The 22,308-nt window shown below is 38.8% G+C and overlaps 1 protein-coding gene and 1 long non-coding RNA gene across 2 annotated transcripts in view; one reads left to right on the top strand and one right to left on the bottom strand.

The window, feature by feature from the left end:
• POU2AF1 (POU class 2 homeobox associating factor 1) overlaps nucleotides 1-22,308 on the bottom strand; it is a 117,300-nt gene that overhangs the window by 4,941 nt on the left and 90,051 nt on the right. The window contains exon 3 of the mRNA XM_044996752.1: nucleotides 464-591. Coding sequence (XP_044852687.1) covers nucleotides 464-591 — 128 coding nt within the window. The remainder of the gene's footprint in view (nucleotides 1-463; nucleotides 592-22,308) is intronic.
• Nucleotides 2,477-13,622, top strand: LOC123354642. Its single transcript, XR_006574790.1, has 3 exons — nucleotides 2,477-2,819; nucleotides 12,311-12,472; nucleotides 13,500-13,622. It is a non-coding gene; the product is annotated as an uncharacterized LOC123354642 (long non-coding RNA).

The raw sequence follows: 22,308 nt of genomic DNA, 5'->3' as shown, positions 1-22,308 counted from the left end.
ACTTATTTTGCTGATTTTGGTATTTTAAGATGGGATTTTCAAAGAATCCTAAAGGAGATAGGTGCCCAAATCCCGCTGAAAGCCAATGGGAGTTGGACACCTAACTCTCTCCTTTGATAACTTCAGCATTGCTGAGTTTCATGGTCTTGAATGAGCCGATTATGCTAATGTAACCTGCTGTCTTGATAAATGAGCACTAGAAAGATACGTGATCTAAGCACTGGACTGGGCAGCACTCTACTGAGTTTTAGTCCTGGTTCCGAAACTGAACTCATTTGTGGCCTTGAGCAAGTCACTTAACTTCTCTGCCTCCTTTTGTACCTGTCTAAGGGCTTGATCTTGCAAGATACTGAGTTCTTTCAACTTCCATTAAAATCGATGGGAGCACATGATGGAGACAGGCTGGGTGCCTATTCAGTCAGAAAGGAAGAGCTTTCCTTGTGCATTCTGTGTTTTTTCTTACCGTTGTCGCTGCAGCTGCATTAACACTATGAATGTTCCCACGTTTCCTCTTCAGTAGCTCTTTCACTGGTTCTTTGACACGGACACCTTGATAGGGTCGTGGCTGCTGCTGATGCTCTGAAGCAGAAGCTGAGAAATATAGTTTGGTGACATTTATTTTCCTTCACCCCCATACCAGTGCAAGGCCATAATTGCCATCTAGGAAAATCCTTTCTTTGCAGATTGCCCTGTCAATATGACTCTCTTTGCCTCCTAGAACAGGTTCTCCTGTGCTCAGAGTTTATGCTGCTCCTTGAAACTAGAGAAGTGCAGACTGCCTCCAGACTTGTGTTCCTTATGTATCATACACATCACGCTGGCAATGCATTCATTCTCCAGCAACTCATGGAACAGAAGCCTTGGGATTGCTCCTCAGTATAGCATCAGGGCAAGCTAAAATGAAACGAGCAGGTCTGCATGCAGAACACCCATTTGGCTACAATCACCTGCAGAGATGCCAGAGGACTGGGCCCAATATTTGTACAGTTTAAAGAAAATTATTTTAAAAATATATGTATGAAAAACGTAGGCAGAATACTGCAGACTTGGCAGTAAAGCCAGACCCAGCTATTACCCCCTCGCCCCCCAAAACAAAACCTCCACCCCCTTGCCCCAAGACTAGGATTGTTAGTAATCTGAGCAGTCTGGTGTGTTAAATCAGATTCACCGTATAGTGAACGGATTCTATTAAATACATAAACTGCGATATCAGTCCACTCATATTTAAAGCCAGTGAGGACATGGTTACTCATGAAAAGTGACCACCATCATATAGTACAATATGCCCTACCTTAAATATCAACAATTTTTGCAGAATTATGCTGTGTTCATTAAGGGCATGGATATTAGCAAAACTCTGGCACTATTTCTTTTTCATATACATAGGCACACACATATAAACAAACAATGAGAAAGTACCGACAGAGTTCTAGGCATTTTACAGACAGGTCTGAAGACAAAGCCCCTGCCCTGAAGAGTTTACAGTCTAAGTAGATAAAATACAAACACAGGAATGGAATGGCAAGTAACAAAAAGCTGTGATCCATAAAATTATCTATAAATCTCATGTAATAAAAGACTGGACCCTTAACTATGATCTACTTTTCTCATAATCTGAAATATTGGTTTCTTCAGGTACCTAGTGGGTATAGCATGCAAAAGATGGTTTATTTTACTGCTGCTCCTCTCACTTGCATTATGCTTACACAGGTTTAATCCCATTGACTGCAAGGGAGCTATTTCAGAGAAAGTGCGAGAGAGGAATCAGGCCCACCGTGTTCAACTTTCAAAAAGATTTGGGTCTCATGGTGGATAACCACTGAACCGGATCTCCCACTGTAAGACTGTGGCCAAAAGGGCTAATGCAATCCCGGGATGCATAAACAGGGGACTCTCAAACGAGAGTAAAAAGGTTATTTTACCTCTGTATTTGGCACTGGTGCGACTGCCGCTGGAATGCTATGTCCTGTTCTGGTGCCCAACATTGAAGAAGCATGAGAAATTGGAGAAAGCTCAGAGAAGAGCTATGAGAATGATTACAAGATTAGAAAACCTGCCTTATAGTAATAGACTCAAGGAGACCTATCTATTTCATTTAACAAGAGAAGGTTAAGGGTGACTTGATTACAAAGTACCCACACAGGGAACAAGTCTTTAATAATGGGCTCTTCAATGTACCAGAGAAAGGTATAACATGATCCAATGGCTGGAAACTCAAGCTAGACACATTTAGGTTGGAAATAAAAGGTGTAGGTTTTTAATGGTGAGAATAATTAACCACTGGAACAATTTGCCTAGGGTTGTGGTATATTCTCCATGACTGACCATTTTTAGATCAAGATTGGATGTTTTTCTGAAAGATATGGAATTATGCTGGGGAAGTTCTATGGCCTATGTCATACAGGAGGTCAGATGATCATAATGGTCCTTTCTGGCCTTAGAATCTATGAAAATATACAATAGGCATAATCTACATGATTCCAGGAATGTCACTCTGAAGTCTAGAACAGGGGTTCTCAAACTGTGGGTCAGGACCCCAAAGTGGGTCATGACCCCATTTGAATGGGGTCACCACAGCTGGTGTTAGACTTGCTGGGTTCCAGGGCCGAAGCCCGAGCCCCACCACGCAGGGCCAAAGCTTCAGCCCTGGGCAGGTGGGCTAAACTTACATGCACGCTGCCCAGGGCAGAAGCTCTGGGGCAGCTTTGCCACCCCACTTCCTCCCCCCCTCCCCCCCCGAAGTGAGTCACAGTGCCGTTTGAGAACTCCTGGCCTGGAACATCTGTTGAGTCAGCGTGGAGCAGTGGAAAGAGCTACAGGTATGATAAAGAGCTCTTTTTGTTCAGAATATCACCAGGTTGGATCATCCCTGGGTTTCACAGTCTGTTTCTTTCCACTTTTTTAAGTTCTCAGCCATTTTGACTTTGTGAATTACACCCATGCAGTGTACAGCCATAGGAAGACATGTATCTATGCCATACCAAGAGCCTCAGGTCACTGGAGTAACAGGATGAACACAAGCAATCACTACTCTCACTCTGCAGCTAATTTACATGCACAATTTCATTGACTGTATGAAGGAGACTGCACAGATGGTGGATTATTGGGCCCAAAAGGCTTGCCCATGCGCTCAGCTGTTGTTCGCACAAATCAACACAAATCTTTCAGCACACACCCCCCCCCCCCCCGGACACAAATCAACACAACCAGACGTATAACCATACAACCAACACACACCATATCACCAAGCCCACATAGCCCCTCCCAGCAGCACACAACTCTCCCAGCACAACACAACCATCTGCACCATATCCCCCCAAATCACTCTGAACCTAGAATGTCTGTTGAGACAGTGTGAAGTGATGGAAATAACTACAAGTATGGTTGAGATCTCTTTTGTTTTAGAATATCACCAGGTTCAGTCATCACTGGGATTTTGCAAATTTTAAAGTTTGCAGCTGTTTTCAGCTTTTTACATCCACGACTTTACAAATTAGATGGCTTTTAGCTACTAGTATCCTATTATATATCTCATTTATATCTATATAAACTATATCTATCTATTAAACAATAAAATTCCTATTTTATATAGAACTATATAGGCTATAACTAGATTATAACTATAGTTTTATTGCTTATCTAATAGATAGATATAGATTATAACTATAATCTAGTTATAGCCTATATAGTTCTATATATAGATATAGCCAAAATATAGAATAGGAATATGTTATACCTATTGTTGCATATACACTGCAAAAACAGGCCCCAATTCAGGAAAGCATCCCAGTTCAGAAACACATTTAAACAAATTCTTCAGTGGAAGCATATGCTTAAGTGCTATCCTGCATCGGGGTCACATTCAGTTCTAAATCAAGTTTTGCGTATTGCCTTCCAAGGAGGTTTAAAAATTGGTTAGCAGGAGCATGAGATATGGCAGGTTACTGGTTCCACAATTCATTTACTTTAACAGTGCTTTTCTTTTGAACGTTCCCGCTTCTCAATACACTCCTTTGATTTTTCTTGCTTTGCAGCCAATTATCATAGTGACAGATCCCAGGGCTTAAGCCAATAAACTCCTAAGATCCACTTTGAAAAGCAAAGCTGGCAGCCAGCTAAAATGCCTATCATAAAAGTCTTTTGTGACATTTTGAGTCAGAGGGAAGTACAATATTTCAGTAGTTGATATTATTGAGCCTTATCTTACATGAAGTATCCGGGGCAATTAGTGGCAGAAGGAGACTGTGGTGTATCAAAGCTCAGAAAGCTCTGATCGTTATAAAACCATTGATATCAACACTTTAGCTGCCATACTTTCACTGAACTTTGATTTGTAAATATACCAGCTGATAAATTCCCATTTCTAACGAATCTGGCTGGCCCTTCTATTCATTAAGTATAACTAAATATTTCTTGAAACCATATAAAATATTGAAGTTAAAATATAATTAAACTTAGAGATCATTTATTTAGAGATACAACAAATTCTTCATATGATAAAACAAAATGTTCATTATACTTCTATTCATCTCTTCTATATACAAATGGATATAATATTTGGATATTTTAATTCATGAGTGCTAGAGAATTTTAAAACATAGATCTACGCTAGATCAGCAGACTCAATGTCTACATAGGCTATTCATCATTCTTACATTTTTAAGCCATTAAAATGGTTCAGCGGTTACAGACATTTTAAATGTTTTTAATACGTTTCCTCCCCCCATGCACACACACACATTGAGATCATCAAGTGATGCTAAGATATTCATTGTAAATGAACTTCTCCCCATCTAGAGGGCCAGCAAGAGATCTCTGTACTACTTAAACTCTGAAAATAAGGCTTAAATGGGGACTTAAGTAATGTTGTGTAGGTCCTCATCCAGAAAATGACATTAGTGGAGCCCACCCTTGGGTGTCCTAGTGAATCTATGCATGATTTACTTTCTTGAAAACTGCTGTAATTGGATAGTTGTGTCAAGAGTGTCTAGCTATCAGTTAGAATCATAGATTAGATTACAAGTAAAAAAACAACAATAGGTGGTGAAAACTTGATTTGCTCTAAGGTCTCACATCCATTAAAAGATAATATCACATCATAAACCTCGTCAAAATACGATTATATTTTTGCTTATCCAAAATAAATAACATTTTAATTTATATTTCTCTTAACCCGTTGCTTCCTTTGGACACCATGTTGTGAATAAGTATGTGTTTCACTGTATGGGTATGGGTATGGGTCCAGGGTCAGAGTCTCAGCTCAAGTTCTGAAGCGTCCTTGAATTCAAAGGAATTATACCAATTTACACCTGCTAAGAATCTTGTGCATCTCATAAATTTAACTGTATTTCCCTCAGTGGTTTGAGCATTGGCCTGCTAAACCCAGGTTGTGAATTCAATCCTTGAGGGGGCCATTTAGGGATCAGGGGCAAACAAAAAAACCTGTCAGGGACAGTACTTGGTCCTGCTAGTGAAGGCAGGGGACTGGACTCAATGACCTTTCAAGGTCCCTTCCAATTCTGTGAGATGGGTATATCTCCATATATTACTATTATTACCCTATTAGTCCTAAGGAGAATCAAAAAAGCCCAGATTCTAGCTGGTGCAAATTGCTCTAGCTGCACTGACTTGAATGGATCCACTGTATTGTAACAAATCTTGCAAAGCTTGACAATAAGATAATGCATATTATGGAACCATGGCAGCAGGTGCTTTTAAATTTCAAAATATAGCAACTTTTTCAATGAATTAGCTTTTGTAAAGCTACCTAAATAAAGGCATTGCAAGTTAATGCCAAGCAACATTTTTTTAAAATATCTAAGCTTGTTGTAGAAACATATTCAAGCCTTACTCATGTCTCTTGTTTACCCTCCTGTAAGTTATTAATGTCTTACCTTTTTTTTTAAGGAAATCTAATCCAACTGTTGCATTTCAGTGTGAATATTAATTGACTAGTTATAAACCACTTAATCATGGAATGCTGAAAGGCCCTTACAAATAGTGGTGGTACCAGACACGACTATAAACATGTGTTTAAAATGTTCTCTTCATTCTTAACTGGAGACTAAGACCCAAATTCTGATCTCATTTACATCAGTTTACTACTGGTGTAAATGCAACCACTCCCTGATTTCAACTGGCATAACTGAGAAGAGACTCAGACTGTAATTTTCTGTTAATACAACTTTATTATTCTTAGTGCTAATGAAAGTGCCTAGGATTCCCACTTAAGGATCAGAACCTGACTCTAACAAAGAAGAGAGTCCTGGCCCCTGACAACTGAGGAATCGGTAGCTGTAACCTGAAGAACTATCTGAATATTAAACAATATATTTGAAATTAAGAGCATTAAAATAGCACTTTCTGTTTTATATAGTTCATTTACATATGCAATGATATTATTTTGTACTTTAATGAATTTTAATTACATGCCAGACTCTGCTACCACTGTTCATGCTGTGTAAAATCCTGGCTCCATTGAAGTCAGTGGGAGCATCATGGATTTCAGCTGAGCCAGGATTTCACCCCTTGAGTAACTGCATTGATTTTAGTGGATCTAATTGCAAAGTAGGTTAATACGCAGTTTGAGTAAGAGTGGCACTATCTGACCCCAATCTTTTTGGGGTTTTGGGGGGGGGGGTGAGATGGAAGGGGGAAGACGACATTTACTGTAAAAGCTGATAAATATACCTATTCACAGTTTCCTGTGTCACCAACCAAAAACCTGAAAAAATATAACAAAGTCTGCAGAACATATTTCAGTTCCCCCAGAGCTGAAACAAAAATAATGTTAGTGCAGCTGCTTTTCCACTAGTCAAGTATATACCATGTCTGATCTTTATAGAAGTACCCACAGAAAAATGACTTTCTGCTTTGGTGCACAGTTCACTGTAGAGCAAAAAAATCTGATCATTACGAATTAAAAGTGACATGAGGAATAATGACATTCCCCAAATTCAGGTAAGTTTCTGATTCGAACAAACCTAGGCACCTCATTCTTCACCTTTTGGTGAAAGGTTTATCTTAAAACAAATGTTCCCCATTGTACAATGTTCAGACAAAGCAGCATTTTAGTTGGTTGCTCATGACATGTGCTGTAAATGAACAAAGACACACATGAACAAATTCTTTTAAAACAAATAAAAATACTTCACTAAAGTGGCAACAAGATGAGTGCAAACAATGAGCCAGATTCACTATGTGTTCCAGCTGCTTTGCACAACTCCTGTAATGAAAACAGCCATAAATCCGGCTTATACAGGCACTGAAGCCAGGTTTGCAGCTGCTTTTTGTGGTCAGAGCAGTGCAAACCAGCTATGGTCAATCCAAGCCCAGCAAAATCAATGGGAACCTTTTCATGGCTGAACAGCTTTGTAAGATTGCTGAATGTAAATATATTTCAGTTCATTGTAATTCTCCATAGCCTGTTCTTATACCAGCTACTATGTGTTGTATATCAGTGCTCCTTTCATCAAAGTTATTACTCACGATTTTGTTGAACATTTTAATGCTGACAAACACCCAACACACACACAGATCCCAGAGTTCTGGGCTGTCACTCAAAATGATTGACTGTTACTTCAGGCTCAGCTTATGAGAACATTTACCAAACCCACTAACCCTGCTGGATCTTTGCACAGACTGACAATAGAAAACAATGATAATACTGTTTTACTACAGATTTCTGAAGAATCTTCCCAGACTGGTTTCCAAAAGAATAACAATTGAGCACCTTGAAGTCAGTGCAAAGATTCACATTGATTTCAATGGACTTGGATCAGGTTCTTATTGCAGACTAATATGAGCTCATAGTTACAGGTAACATATTTATCTCTTCTCTACCTATTCCTCTGCTTTTTTAGACTTATATTTGGGGGGGAGCAGATCTGGCTCTAGTGTGAGTCTTGGCATTGAAGTCAGTAGGACTCTTGCCAATGAGTTCATTCGGATCAGGATCAGGTCTTAGATCATGGGGTTACAGGTGCTCAGAGAACATACTGTGCAAGAAAGCTTGGCAAAGAAGGGAGAAATGCTGAGCAGATTAATAGCTCAAGCAGCGATATTGTAAAATTCTGGGCTTCAGTTCCTTTGGCTCCCTGTCCTTTGGAATCTTTATCTCAGGTATGTCCATAGCTCCTAGCACCACATTATCCAAGTGCTGAATAAGAGGTCATAAAACTTGCCTTTGAATAAGAGCCAAGTTAACTCTGCAGTGAAGACATACCCTATGATTTGTCTATGCCATAACACCAGCGAGAGTTTTTCTGTGCAGTCAGTTCTGCTTCTTAACAATCTACATACGCTAAATGCTAACATGCATATTGGTGCTTAGAAACCAGCACTGAGAACTTGATTTTTTAAATTATTTTTTCTTAAGAATTAAAACAAAACTCATTTTCCAGCATCCTGTCTCCAATCAGTCCTGAGCTGTGAAGGCAATTAATGAGAAACAGCTGCATAAAAATTGCAAAGGTCAAAAAGCATGAAAAGTTTTAGCTCTCTGAATTTCAGACTAATATTATTGCCCTGCACACACACTACTCAGTACAATTTCCCATCAAGCCAATTTCCACTCTGAAATATACTGCATGCCTGACTGACTGCAACAGCAAATGACACACTTCTCACAGTTTCAGAAGATTTAGTGTTTCTTTACTCACACTCTGGCATATGACAAACTTATCAATTTATCAAAGCAACCGGTGTAAATATTTTTCTTCTTTTCTGTTGCCTCTCCAATATAATCAAAAAACTACAGAGAAATACAATGGCAATCTTTTCTTATTTGCAGTAATACAGAAGAGCAAACAATAACTGAATAACCAAAAATTCCAGGCTTTCAAGTAACAGGCTAGTCTGAGTTTTTGGCTTGAATCTTGAAAACTGCATTGCACAAGGCAGTCTGCTGATACCTTTATTCTACACTGAACTTTAATTTTTTAAAAGAAATCACGCTTAGCCTTGGATACACAACTTTTATGCTCTGTCTGCAATCACAATCTGCTTACAATAATATAACGATGCCTCTTTAGCAGTATTTAAGTAATGGGGTAAATACTGTATAGTGTATATAATGGGGTAAACAAGTGTCAGACTTGTTCATGTCCACACTTTATGTTGGTTTTGGATATTGAATCCTTTTACATATTTTTAAAAATACTATTAATTATTCAAACTAGTAATACCATTTTTGTATTTGTTGCTGCTTTGGGTTTAGTATACTTTTAACTATTTAACTATTAACTAAGTATTTCTGTCAGAGTTGAATTTTTTCCCCCTGAGTTATCGATATTTTGTTTCGCAATGTATCTGGTTTAACAAAAGGCCGTACTGTTCCAGTGGAACTCAGGGAAAAGACTTCGACACTGATAAAAATATCTCTCCAAAAAGTTAAACAACTAGGCAGGTGACCCTTTTTACAGGGCTTTATTTAATCAACTCCTCTTGTATTTAAATAAAGTCTTCCTAACCCTCCACAATTACTGACCAATAAGGACCTGGTGTTTAAGGCACTGGACTTGGATTCTTGAGATCCAGCTTCAAAACCCAGCTGTGCTACAAACGGCCTGTGTGATGCTGAGCAAGTCAACAAAGGCCAGATTTTCAAAAGATATTTACATGACTAAAGATGCAGCTAGGTGATTAGTGAGATTTTCAAAGGTATCAAAGCAGGTTAGGCACCTAACGCCCATTGGTTTCACTAGGTGCCTACCTGCACCTTTAGACCCATTTGAATGCACATAAAATAATAATAATAAATGGAACATCCGCTAAAGAGATGTTAAATTCCATCAGGTCCTCTCCACAATGTAGCTGTCAGCCTGGGCGTGTGATGGTATGCATCGGGACAAGGATTCCCCTTGCAGAGATGGGAAAATATCACCCCTCTGGTGAACCCCTAGCCAATTATCCCAGTTTCTACCAAGGTGCACTTTTGGGGGTAAAAATTCTATGGCCCATCCTCATTCTTCTATCTTCTTGGTCAGCAGGTCTGTGGTGTTACTGGAACCCCAGAAATGCAGTAATCTTTACAAGCTGCGAGAGGCACTAGGGAGAACAGGCATCCTCGCAGGGCCACTCAGGCAGGAGTTTAGTGAGTTAAACTCCCCTCCCTTCTCCTCTCAGGGGTTTCATGAGTGTCTTCTTCTGCCTCATGATCTGCCAGGAATATTCAGGAGTTGGGAACTAATAAGCACCCTGCACTGTTTGCTCCCAGAATCAGAGAGGATCAGGATCTACTCCTTTGAGACTGCTATAGTAGGACTAGGCAGGGTATCTAGCCAGTGTCAAGTTCTTTACACAGTTCCAAGCCAGATTCTTCAAAGGAAGGTGTAAACTCTCATGGTGTGCTGGGCTGATGGGAGATTTTCTGACTGGCCTCAACAAACAACATCCGGCTCCTTCGTTAATGTGCTACTAGGTAACAGATAACAGGCAGGAATATCCCTGCTGCATTGTACTGACCAAGAGAACTGTGTGATGTCATCTGATAAATCATGAACTCACTCAGAAGATAATTCATCTGTGCTGCATTTGATTATCAGTTGATTTATGGTCCTGTCAATGGGTTTTCTGTCCAAATTTGACATTTCTGCTTCTCCTGGAATGCTGGGATAATGTGACTATCACAGCTGCAGCTCTGCATGTTGCAACTTGTCTGCAGGAGTCAACAAGAAGCACTCTCTGTGCATCTGACACATTCTAGCTTTCCCATGAAGCATTACAATTATTTTTGTAAGTAATGCTGACAATTAGAGATGGATAGGAGTGGATTATACCATGGACTGTTTGTCACATTATGGGCAGATACTTCAATAAAAATGTAGTTAAATGTAAAGTGCTAAGCAAACATCTGGGCAGAGTATTTGCTCTACAATCAAAAAATCTTGAGTGAGAGGGAAGGAACCAGAGTGCTGGTTCATTGCACAGTATAAGGAAACAAACTTTGGAGACTTCTGAGCAGAATTAGCACTCTAAATCAACAGACCAAACATCTGACCTACCTTAAAAGCAACAGTGTACTTATGGACAGTTTTTGGTTGGATCTCATTCTGATCTCTTTGGTGTAGATCAGGAGTAACTAGTGAAGTTGATGGAGTTATATTAGTGTAAAGCCAGTGTAAGTGATACCAGAATCATGGCCAATCATAGAATCATAGAAATGTTGGTCTGGAAGGGACCTCAAGGAGTCATCAAGCCCAGACCCCTACGCTGTGGCAGGACCAAGTAAACCTAGACCATCCCTGACAGGTGTTTGTCCAACTTGTTTTTAAAAGCTTCTGATGATGGGGACTCCATGACCTCCCTTAGAAGCCTGTTCCAGAACTTAGCTACCCTTAGAGTTAGAAAGTTTTTCCTAATATCTAACCTAAATCTCCCTTCCCGCAGATTTAGCCCATTACATCTTGTCTTACCTTCAGTGGACATGGAGAACAATTACCCACCATAGTCATTCTAACAGCCTTTAACATATTTGAAAACTGTTATCAGATCCCCCCTCGGTCTTCTTTTTTTTCCAACACTCAACATGCCCAGTTTTTTTTAATCTTTTCTCATAGGTCAGGTTTTCTGAACCTTTTATCATTTTTGTTGCTCTCCTTTGGACTCTCTCCCATTTGTCCAAATCTTTCCTCAAGTGTGGTGCCCAGAATTGGAGACAGTGCTCCAGCTGGCGCCTCCCCAGTGCCGAGCAGAGTGGGACAATTACCCTGTGTCTAAGACTACAGTTAATAAACCCCAGAACCATATTAGCCTTTTTATGTAGCTACAGCACAATGATGACTCTTATTCAGTTTGTGGTCCACTATAACCCCCAGATCCTTTTCAGCAGTACTACCACCTAGCCAGCTATTCCCCATTTTGTACTTGTGCATTTGACTTTTCCTTCCTAAGTGAAGCACTTTACACTTGTCTTTATTGAATTTCATCTTGCTGAATTCAGACCAATTCTCCAAATTTTCAAGATCATTTTGAATTGTTAACCTGTCCTCCAAAGTGCTTGCAACCCATCCCAGCTTGGTGTCATCTACAATATCCTGGGGTTTTGTTGTTGTTGTTGTTATTTTAATTAAGTGATTACAGGCACTGTGAAGATTGGTAAGAACTAAATTTGGTCTATTCAAGATGGGCCTTGGATTCTAGAGGGTGTACATATCACTGTTTCCTATCTGCTCCGGTCTGCTGCATTCTAGTGAACATGCTGAATACTCTAATTTGCAAGAATCCTGCATGGTGATTACATTTAACTTGGATACAAGGAAGATGATGCAGACTAACAAAAGTAATCTTAACTTTTCTTTTACACTGATAGAGTCTGAGGCTACAGAAAACTCTGAAGAGATTTAGGATGCAATTTGTAGAGCTTGTTGAAGAGGTCTGCTGTTGTAATGGCTGCAGAGGGCAGCAACATCATGCATGAGGATATAAAAGGTCTAAGCCAATGCATGTTGAAGTCAATGGGAACTGGTAAAAAGTAAGTGCAATTTTTCAGAACATTGGAACTGATGTTACAGATGGGGGAATTGAGATACACTGATGGGAAGAGATTTACCCATAGGTCTCACCCTCCCAACCTAATCCCTAGCTACAGCCCATAATATTGTTTCTATTTTAGTAAAACAAGCTTTCCATTTAATCTCTGATGTGGTCATTCATAGAGCCTGACACCTGGTTTGTGAAGCACTGATGTGCTTGATTCTTGTGCTATCCACCTTTCCCAGAGTGGTGTTACCAAAACTAAGACTCACAAGATGCAACACATTTTAGTTTCAGCTTTCAGTATCATTATTTGATACTTTCAGAAAGGGTGCTAAAAACCTCACATCTGTTGTGGTGTGCAGCAAGGGCTTTACGTGATTTAAAAGCCATTTTGGTGGAGGCAAGATTGTCAAAGAGGCAAAGTGGAGTCGGGCGTACAATCAACAGTACTTAAGTGATTTAGGAGCCTAAGCAGTCAGTGGAACATAGTGTCTTAAGTCACATTGGTGCTTTTGAAATTCTTAACTTGTGTGCATAAATACCATTTCATTTCACTTGGAGTCGGGTGCCTAATTTTATCAGGCATCTTTGAAAATCTCACCCTTAAATCAAAGAAGTTATTTGAGATGGTCAAAAAATTTCATCAACATTTCAAATGTTTGAAAAATATCAACCAGCTCTATAAACTATTCACACAGAAATCAATTGTATGAAAGGCATGTTCATTTGGTCATAAAAGTCATATATCATTTCAAACGCATGTAACAAAATGGTATTTGGTGCTGCATTTTTAGAAACTCGTAGTTGCCATTAATAAACAAAAAATAGTTGCAATGAGGGCTGGATTCCATTAAATAAAACCCTTCAAAGATGTGGGAAGCCTGTAGCAGTCATTTATCTTCTGCCATGGGTGGGGGCATGGGCTAGGGTCTGACTTTCATACTAAAATGCACTGTTTAAAGAGTCTTTGCAGGATTGATGCACTGAGGTCCCAATCCTGAAAAGATTTTTTTCCCATGCAGAGTGCAGTGACATCAAGGAAACTACTCCCAGTGCACAAACTTCAGCACATGCATAAGTCTTTGGAGGATCAAGGTTTGACTGTAAGCTGTTTGGGGCAAGGTTAATCATTTTCTATATGTTTATACTGTGCCTGGCAGGAAGGACTCCTGACTGGATTGAGGCCTCTCTCTGTATGGTGCTACTGTGATATAAATTGTAATAATGAGCAAATTCCCTCCAATCAGGCTATGAGCATTCAAATCTGATGTCTTGTGTCATTCTTGCAGTCTCTTCTAATCAGGATGGGAATCATACTGTTCTAATGGTGCTTCCTGTTATCTTGAAGATCTTTTCAATTTAAACTGAGACTTCCCACCTTCCCTGTAAAACCCTGCAGTAGTTGTGCAGAATTCTGTTTGGGTTTTCTTCCACTCTGGTATATAGAATCATAAAATCATGAGTGGTGTGGAGAAAGTGAATAAGGAAAAGTTATTTACTTGTTCCTATAATATAAGAACTAGGGGCCACCAAATGAAATTAATGGGCAGCAGGTTTAAAACAAATAAAAGGAAGTTTTTCTTCACTCAGCGCACAGTCAACTTGTGGAACTCCTTGCCTGAGGAGGTTATGAAGGCTAGGGCTATAACAGAGTTTAAAAGAGAACTGGATAAATTCATGGAGGTTAAGTCCACTAATGACTATTAGCCTGGATGGGTAAGGAATGATGTCTCTAGCCTCTGTTGTCAGAGGGTGGTGATGGACGGCAGGAGAGAGATCACTTGATCACTCCCTCTGGGGCACCTGGCATTGGCCACTGTCGGTAGACAGGATACTGGGCTGGATGGACCTTTGGTCTGACCCAGTACGGCCATTCTTATGTTCTTATGGGCTGAGCAAACATTTATGTCTCTGACCTAAACATATTAAGTGACATTTCAGCACAATGCCTTTCACCTGATTTGCAAATCCAACTTGATAGTACTCTCCATTCAGGTGACCACTTTGGACAGCTTTAATACAAAAAAGGCTGAGTCACCCCATTTAGTGATATCCACTTGTAACTCTTCGCAGTCAACTTTTGACTTAACTGTCATGTTCATTTATGTGTCTGATAATTCTGTTCTTTACCATAGCTTCAACCAATTTGCCAGGTACTGAAGTTAGGCTTACCAGCCTATAATTTCCAGGATCACCTCTGGATCCCCTTTTTTAAAAATCAGTGTTACATTAGGTATCCACCTGTCATCCAGTACAAGGGTGATTTAAGCAATAGGTTATATACCACAGTTAGTAGTTCCGCAATTTCATGATTCCTTCAGTACTTTTGCGTGAATGCTGTCAGATCCTGGTGACATATTACTGTTTAATTTATCAATTTGTTCCAAAACCTCCTCTAATGACACCTCAATCTGGGACAGTTCCTCAAATTTGTCACCTAAAAGAAAGGCTTAGGTGTGGGAATCTCCCTCATATCCTCTGCACTGAAGTCTGATGCAAAGAATTCATTTAACTTCTCTGCAATGGCCTGGTCTTCCTTGAGTGCTCCTTCAGCACTTTCATCATCCAGTGGCCTCACGGATCATTTGGCAGGCTTCTTGCTTCTGAAGTACTTTAAAAAATTATTGTTAGTTTTTGTGTCTTTAGATAGTTGCTCTTCAAATTCTTTCTTTGCCTGCCTTATTATCTTTTTACACTTGATTTGCCAGAGTTTATGTTCCTTTCTATTTTTCTCAGTAGGATTTGACTTCCAATTTTTAAAGGATGCTTTCTTGCTTCTAACTGCTTCATTTACTCTGCTGTTTAGCATTTTAGCAACGGTGGCATTTTAGCAATGGTGGCATTTTTTTAGTTCTCTTCCTTTTTTTTTTTTATTTGGGGTAAATAGTTTGAGCCTCTGTTATGGTGTTTTCAAATAGTCTCCAAGCAGTTTGCAGGCATTTCACCCTTGTGACTATTCCTTTTAGTTTCCATTTAACATAGCTTCCTCATTTTTGTGTCATTCCTCTTTTTGAAATTAAATGCTCCTGTGGTGGATTTCTTTGGCATTTTCCCCCTACAAGGATGTTAAAATTTATTACATTATGGTTGCTATTACCAAGCAGGTCAACTATATTCGCCTCTTGGATCAGAACCTGTGTGTCACTTAGGACTAAATGAATAATTGCCTCTCCCCTTGTGGATTTCAGGACAAGCTGCTCCAATAACCAGTTATTTATGGTATCTAGAAATGTTATCTCTGCATCCCTTCCTAAGGTGACATATATCCAGGTCTCCAGAGTGCCAATCTAGTGCTATAACCACTAGATCATCCTTCCTCTCAACACAGGAAGCTAAAGGAATTAACTATTTATCACAATGACTTTGGAAAAAAGGCAGATTTAAGAGTGTTGTAATGGTTTTAATATCTAGAAAGTATTTATTTAGATTTAAATAAAAATAAAAAATGACACTTAAGGTCTAGCGCCCTAACATGTAATTAATCATATAATAAAACCTCAGTACCAAAAATAATAATTTCAAACATGAACTCAACCAGTCAGCCACCTACAAAAATCTCCTTGTTGCTCCTTCATTGTTCTAAGACACATACCCTCAACTCTGCCCCAAAACCTTCTTGAGCAGATGTCAAACAGAACTACAATATCTCCACTGCCCACTCTTTACCTGGTGTAAAACACCTCTCCACTGAGGAAGCCAGTCAAGGCAGTTGCTGTATCTCATGATATGCTTTGAAATGTCCAATAAGAATTGCTATAACAGATTCTTGCATTGAGAACTGGAGGGGTGCCCTGTGGATGAAGTGACAGGAAGGTATTGCACAAGAGTTGCAGTGTTTTGAAATGGGATCCATATAGTCACATTGTGGGGACAACCAGCCCCTAGTACTGCAGCCTGGTTACTCACAACATAGGCCTGTAATTACTATTAATCTTTAAAGAAGCTGTGGATGTATCAAGGGAAGAACACACGCTAGCAATATTCAGTATGACTATCGTTCTAACTCTACCAAAGACAACAAACTTCGATCATGTGTCTCTGTCCTTGCAGCTGAAATCTAAGATTCACAGATTTCTTAGCTACTAGATTACATTTGACTCTGATCTTGCTGCAATTTGTTTTAGATTGCTGATTCTATATAATATGCACTATTGATTCTGAAAAGAGAAAAAGATAATGAGAAGAAAAATGTTACTATAGTGCTACCATAGTCTACTACCTGTCATGTTGCAATATAAACTCAAAGTACATGAAAAAAAATAGCTGGAGCTTCTTGCTATTTGATTCTGCAGTCCATAATATAACTTTGAAAATCCACATTTTTACCTAAAGGAAAAAATGACTATGCAATTCTCAAACAAAACAAACAAACACAGGAAAAATATTTAAATCTGTTACAAAGAAAATATGATTAACTGTTGATTATCTCCAAATAATAGGTACAGATAAAACTGATCTTTGTCTACTCTTTGATCTCTAACATAATGGAAAAGAAGGTTCATCTGTGTTCCATGTTAGTCAACTCACTGGAAAATATTTAAGAAATTAACCCTTTCCATTCAGGTATGTTGTGCTATAGGTTAAGTGAATAGTGTAGTGAAAGGTAAAGGATGTTACTATGGTTGCAAAAACAAACATCATCTGGAGAATATGCCTGGAGACAATAAAAGAATTAAAAGAAACAGTACAAATTTCTACGTGTATTAGAGAAAGAACTAAACTATTTGAGGAAAGATGGGCCCAAATAGAACAAAATGATTTTAAAAACCCACGGATATAACAATACGTATATATATGGTAACTTACAGCCCATACTTACTCAGCTCTGCTCTGTTCCTTATCTTTTATATCTGTCACTCTCTCTTTGAATACTTATGTAAGAGGTTAACTCAGACAGTCAACGATTATGTTTCTCTTTAATAAAAAGTTAGTAACTAAAGGCCAGATCCCCAACTGGTGTAAATCAGCATAGCTCCATTGGAATGCCAATAGGTCCATTTGCAATGAAGTTATGCTGCTTTATACTTGCTGAGGATATGACCCTAAACACATCACTCAGAAGCCGAGATGTAAAGGAAGTTGAAATACTCCTTTGACTGCCCAATATCATGTTTGGTAAAAGTCATCTCCACATAAAGTCAGATACAAAAATAAGATTGATAGTAGCCTTCATTTTAAAAAATGAAAACTCTGGCAAGTAACCACTGTAACCTTTGACATAATACCTTGCATCCTGTAACTGTTTTTATGAATCAGTCTGCCATTTGCTTCAAAGTGATTACAACAAAGCAGTGATGTTGTCTTGTGTTAATATCCATGCTGGAAAATTAGTATCACACATTTAGTAATTGTCTCTCCTAAACCAGGCACCTCTCAGTACGTGGATATAGTAAAATCTCCCATGCTATTCTAATCCTGACTTAGAGCTATTATTCAGGTGATCTTCATATATCTACTGTAGTTATGAAAAACAAAGGCAATCAGAACTCACTTACATTTTTGCCAGTGCATATTCTGTGGCAGAACGGAGTCTTTTCTCTTTGAAGAAGATAGTGTGGCTTTTTAATCGCTAACTGTGTTTTTACTTCTTTACAAGTGATGTGATAACTGGTTGTCAGAATGTTTCCTTCAGCTTTTTAAAAGCCCTGGGTTCCCGCTGAGCAACGTGATGTCATCACATCCTCCAACCACAAATACTTTATATTTTCCTTTGCTATGTTTTGTTCTTTGCCACATTATGCAGTTTCTCCAAGGCTAGAGTGCGCTGGAAGATATTATGCATAAAAGACACGTTACATCACCTAAACATTTTTTAAACAAACATTAAGGTCCGGAACCTATAGTCAATAGGAGTTTTGCCTGAGCGAGGTCTGCAAGATTGGCCCATAAGATTCTAAAGCAGAAGCACACAAGCATCTTTTAATATGTTTTTTTTTGATCTGTTGTGTTTAGAGGAGCATATGTATGGCCAAACTTCAGCTGGTCTAAATCTGCATGGCTCCACCGACTTCAACAGAGCTGCATGGTTTACACCAGAGGAGGAACTGGCCCTTTAGTGCTCAACTGTTTTAAAATACAAGCCTGAGCTCAGTGTTTTCTCCTGCCTTCCGAGAATCAACTCCCTAGGGTCACTAAATCTGAACTCATGAGGAAACACCTGTAAACACTTCAAGCCTCATTAAACGACGACATCCTCCATTTAAAAAAGAAACCTTGTTTTTTCTGTTTTGTTTTTGTTGAAATACATCATTTCCTATTAAAAAAGAGATGGCCACAGAAATGAGTTACTGATGACCCTAAGTGAGTTGGGGTCCTGAAATCTAGTCTGGGGCCCAACCCTGGAATGTGATGCATGAGCTCAATGGAATTTAAGGAAGGTGGGCACCTCACAGAATCAGGACCCTATTTTGTACCATTTTACAAGTGTAGAATTGGTTTTAAATTTAACAAGAAAAGAGAATTAAATCACATGCAGACTATAAGTTAATATATGTCTATCTCTTTAAAACATTTTCTCTAAGACCTTTAAAAAAAGATAAAGAATATCTGCTTAATGCAGAAATAGGATTCACCACGTCTGCTGTCTCCGAGAGTCCTGATGGTATTATTTAGCCACATTTTGCATAGCTATATTAGTGTTCACTAGCAATCATGCAGTGTAATATCCTCTTTACTGTTAGTGCTTAGTAACAGTAGGCATTCAGTTAGCTAACACTGCATAGATAACATGTAAGATAGGGCCTGGTCCAAAGATCATTGAAGTCAATGAAAAACAATGAGGAGTCCTTGTGGCACCTTAGAGACTAACACATTTATTTGGGCATAAGCTTTCGTGGGCTAAAACCCACTTCATCAGATGCATGTAGTGGAAAACACAGTAGGCAGATATATATACACAGTACATGAATAGATGGGAATCTTTCTTTAAATTTCAATGGGGTTTTGATTAGGCCCATAGTAAGAAAAATTCCCTCTCTCTGTTATGTCTCTGTTACCAAAAAAAGTACGCAATTTCCCCCTTCAACTAATGGAATTTTGCAGATCATTGTAAGAGCACTTAACTCTGTAATATGCATCAAAATATATGTTGACAACAACAGTAGCCACTTTCTTAACAAGTCAGGCAATTTAAAAACGTGGGACAGATTGTTCCCGCACGAGCCAACAGAAGTTCTGTTTAATACCCGATGGTATAATATGGTCTCAGGAAGTTGCGAGGCGAAGTCAGCTGCAGTTTTGCTTGAGTAAGGAACCGGTCCGAACAACAGTAAAAAAAATCAGAGTATGGTACTTTAAGAAACATATTCTTGACCAGTCCTTCTAAAGAAATTGCATTCTGATATTGTATGACAGCTTTAAATGTCATGGTAAATAAAGTTCATATGCAGGTCCCTTTCAAGGAGTAAATCAAGGAGTATATATGGCCCAAATTTTCAAAAGTATGCACTTAAGATGTCCATGCACATTTGCACACACCCAAGTTATTCACGCAAAATCTATTGTGCATGACTGATTCTGAGATTTGCACAGTCTTATGTGCCTATGCAACTTGCACAAGTATATTGGAAAATACATATGTGCAAATTATATATATTATGTACACACACAAAGTTCATACATAGATACAGATACAGATATAATCTAATTTTAAAATCTCATTGAACTAAATCACCCAAAGTTAAATGTTTTTAAAACATCTTTATATCAATACTTTAAATATCTGAAATTGTACAGTTAAAGACGTGTTGTAGTAAATATCTAAAATGAGGAAGTTGCAAAGGGCATGTTATCCACAGATAAAAACAGCCCAAACTATTCTGGTGTTTGATAGTCAGTCATCCATTTCCATTTTTTAAAACACAGTTATAAGATAAGCCTTTGGTGTATTACCAAAGAGCCCCTCCTCAAAACACAGCTTCACACATTTTAACAGAGAATTTATTTTAGTTTGATGGAAAAATACATTACGAAGCAAAATAAAGGGTCTGCCAATTTACTGCTCTTAATAATTATAGCTTTGTTTCATGTTGAATATTTTACCCAGTGTTTGATATAGAGTGGGCTTGGATAAGAACTAGTTAACTGACCAGATAAAATTAAAGTAATTCAGATTGCATGAGGGAAGCAACCAGAAAATATGGCAAAGGTTATATCTTCCGAATTAACGGAGGACATGTGCCTACTGTTACCTATTCAAGTTCACAGCAGCAATGACCCTGAAGGCAGTGGTCATTTCTTTTGGATGCACAACTTGCTCTCGTGAGCCATGCCTTTGTCTGATCAAGTTAAGACCACTGCAATGAGCTCCACACCTTAAAAATCACCCAAAAAATTAAAGTTGGTGGCTCACTTGCAAAGTGGAGTTTCTCATTCTGCTGATGGGTACCACTTTGGGTCACATATCCAGAGACTGAAAGGTTTACAAGCAACATAGTATTTAGATATTATAGCCACAAAGCAGCCCAAACAATAATCAAATGCATATATTAGATTAATAATGTATCATATACAGTGCAAGAATACCACTTTCCAATGGGCTGAGAATTGCATTCTTCCACAGCATATTTAATTGCTCAGTGCACTCCAAGAACCTACCACAGGCTTGCAATAAGCTCCACCTGGGCAGTTCCTTGCACCTGTTCAGAGCCTTATTGACTTCAGTGGGGCTCTGCATGGGCCCAAGGATACAACTACACAGATCTGATATGCCTCAGCTTCAAAGATCCCAGCCAAAGGTGTCCAGAGAGAGTACCAGAGTGCACAGAGAATGCTATGGTGCCGTGGAATAATGGGGAGAGAAGAAGGATGTACACCCACTGTCTGGAAGCTCCATTTGCCAAGACACAAAGTCTTTGATATGACCAGGACTCCAATATTCCATTGCTAGGTCTGTGGACAACACAAGAACAATGTCAGTGCTTTGCCAAAATTAGTTCTGAATGGCTGGGCTGCAATCCCACAAAACTTCATACAGTATCCCCAATTCTAAAATTACCACTATGCCAATGATTTTAAAAATATTTTTTAAAAAAATCATATAAGCAGGATAAAATGACTTGACAGGAGGCAGCTGTGCAGTGATCTCAGACCAAAACACATCAGGAAATATGTACCCAGAGCCTAGACTCCTGCTAGACTGCTACTGCAACAGGTGCCAAGAAGAGAGAAAAACAAGAGGAACTAAAAAACCAGAGCTGTACATACTGCACCAGTGCAGAAGCCAGCAAAACAGCCTTGTGAAAATGTTGGCTAGCCAAACATTATAGAAACACAGGGATATGCTATGTTCAGCTTTTGTTCTGCCCTTTGAACCTGAGCGTTATTCCAAAGATGAAGATGTAAAGGCAAAATCATGCTTTAATTATTGTCATATTCCCTGGGAGACAGCTGAGTTCATTAATCCATTTCTGAAAGAAAATTGCCAGTGTTTTTGAGTGATGTCCAGGTTTTTTAAATCACATCAGTGTTAGCACTCTAACCCGGAAGTACTGTGCAAAAAATATGAATGCAAAAATAGTAGTTTAAGATTTCAGAAAGTCTTATGGGCTAAAAAACACAAACATCTGCCTCCTAGGGTCTGATAACTAATTTAATAAAGGAATACCTCCTTATTAGGTTGGGTGAGTATTTTAAGGACTGCTACACTTAGAAAAGGTCATTTCACATACTTCTTTTCATCAGTTATATGGGAAGATTGAAGAAATGACTAATTGAGCCTACTGCGAACAAAATAAATGCAGAAATCTGATTGAACAATAATAGGCATTTCAGCTGGCATATTCTATTATTTATGTGTCTATTATTTCTATTACTGTAGCACCTATATGCTTT

Source organism: Mauremys mutica, chromosome 22 (genome assembly GCF_020497125.1).
Source record: "Mauremys mutica isolate MM-2020 ecotype Southern chromosome 22, ASM2049712v1, whole genome shotgun sequence".
NCBI classification, from domain to species: Eukaryota; Metazoa; Chordata; order Testudines; family Geoemydidae; genus Mauremys; species Mauremys mutica.
The sequence above is the reverse complement of the archived record's forward strand: the minus strand, read 5'-3'. Positions and strand labels throughout refer to the sequence as shown.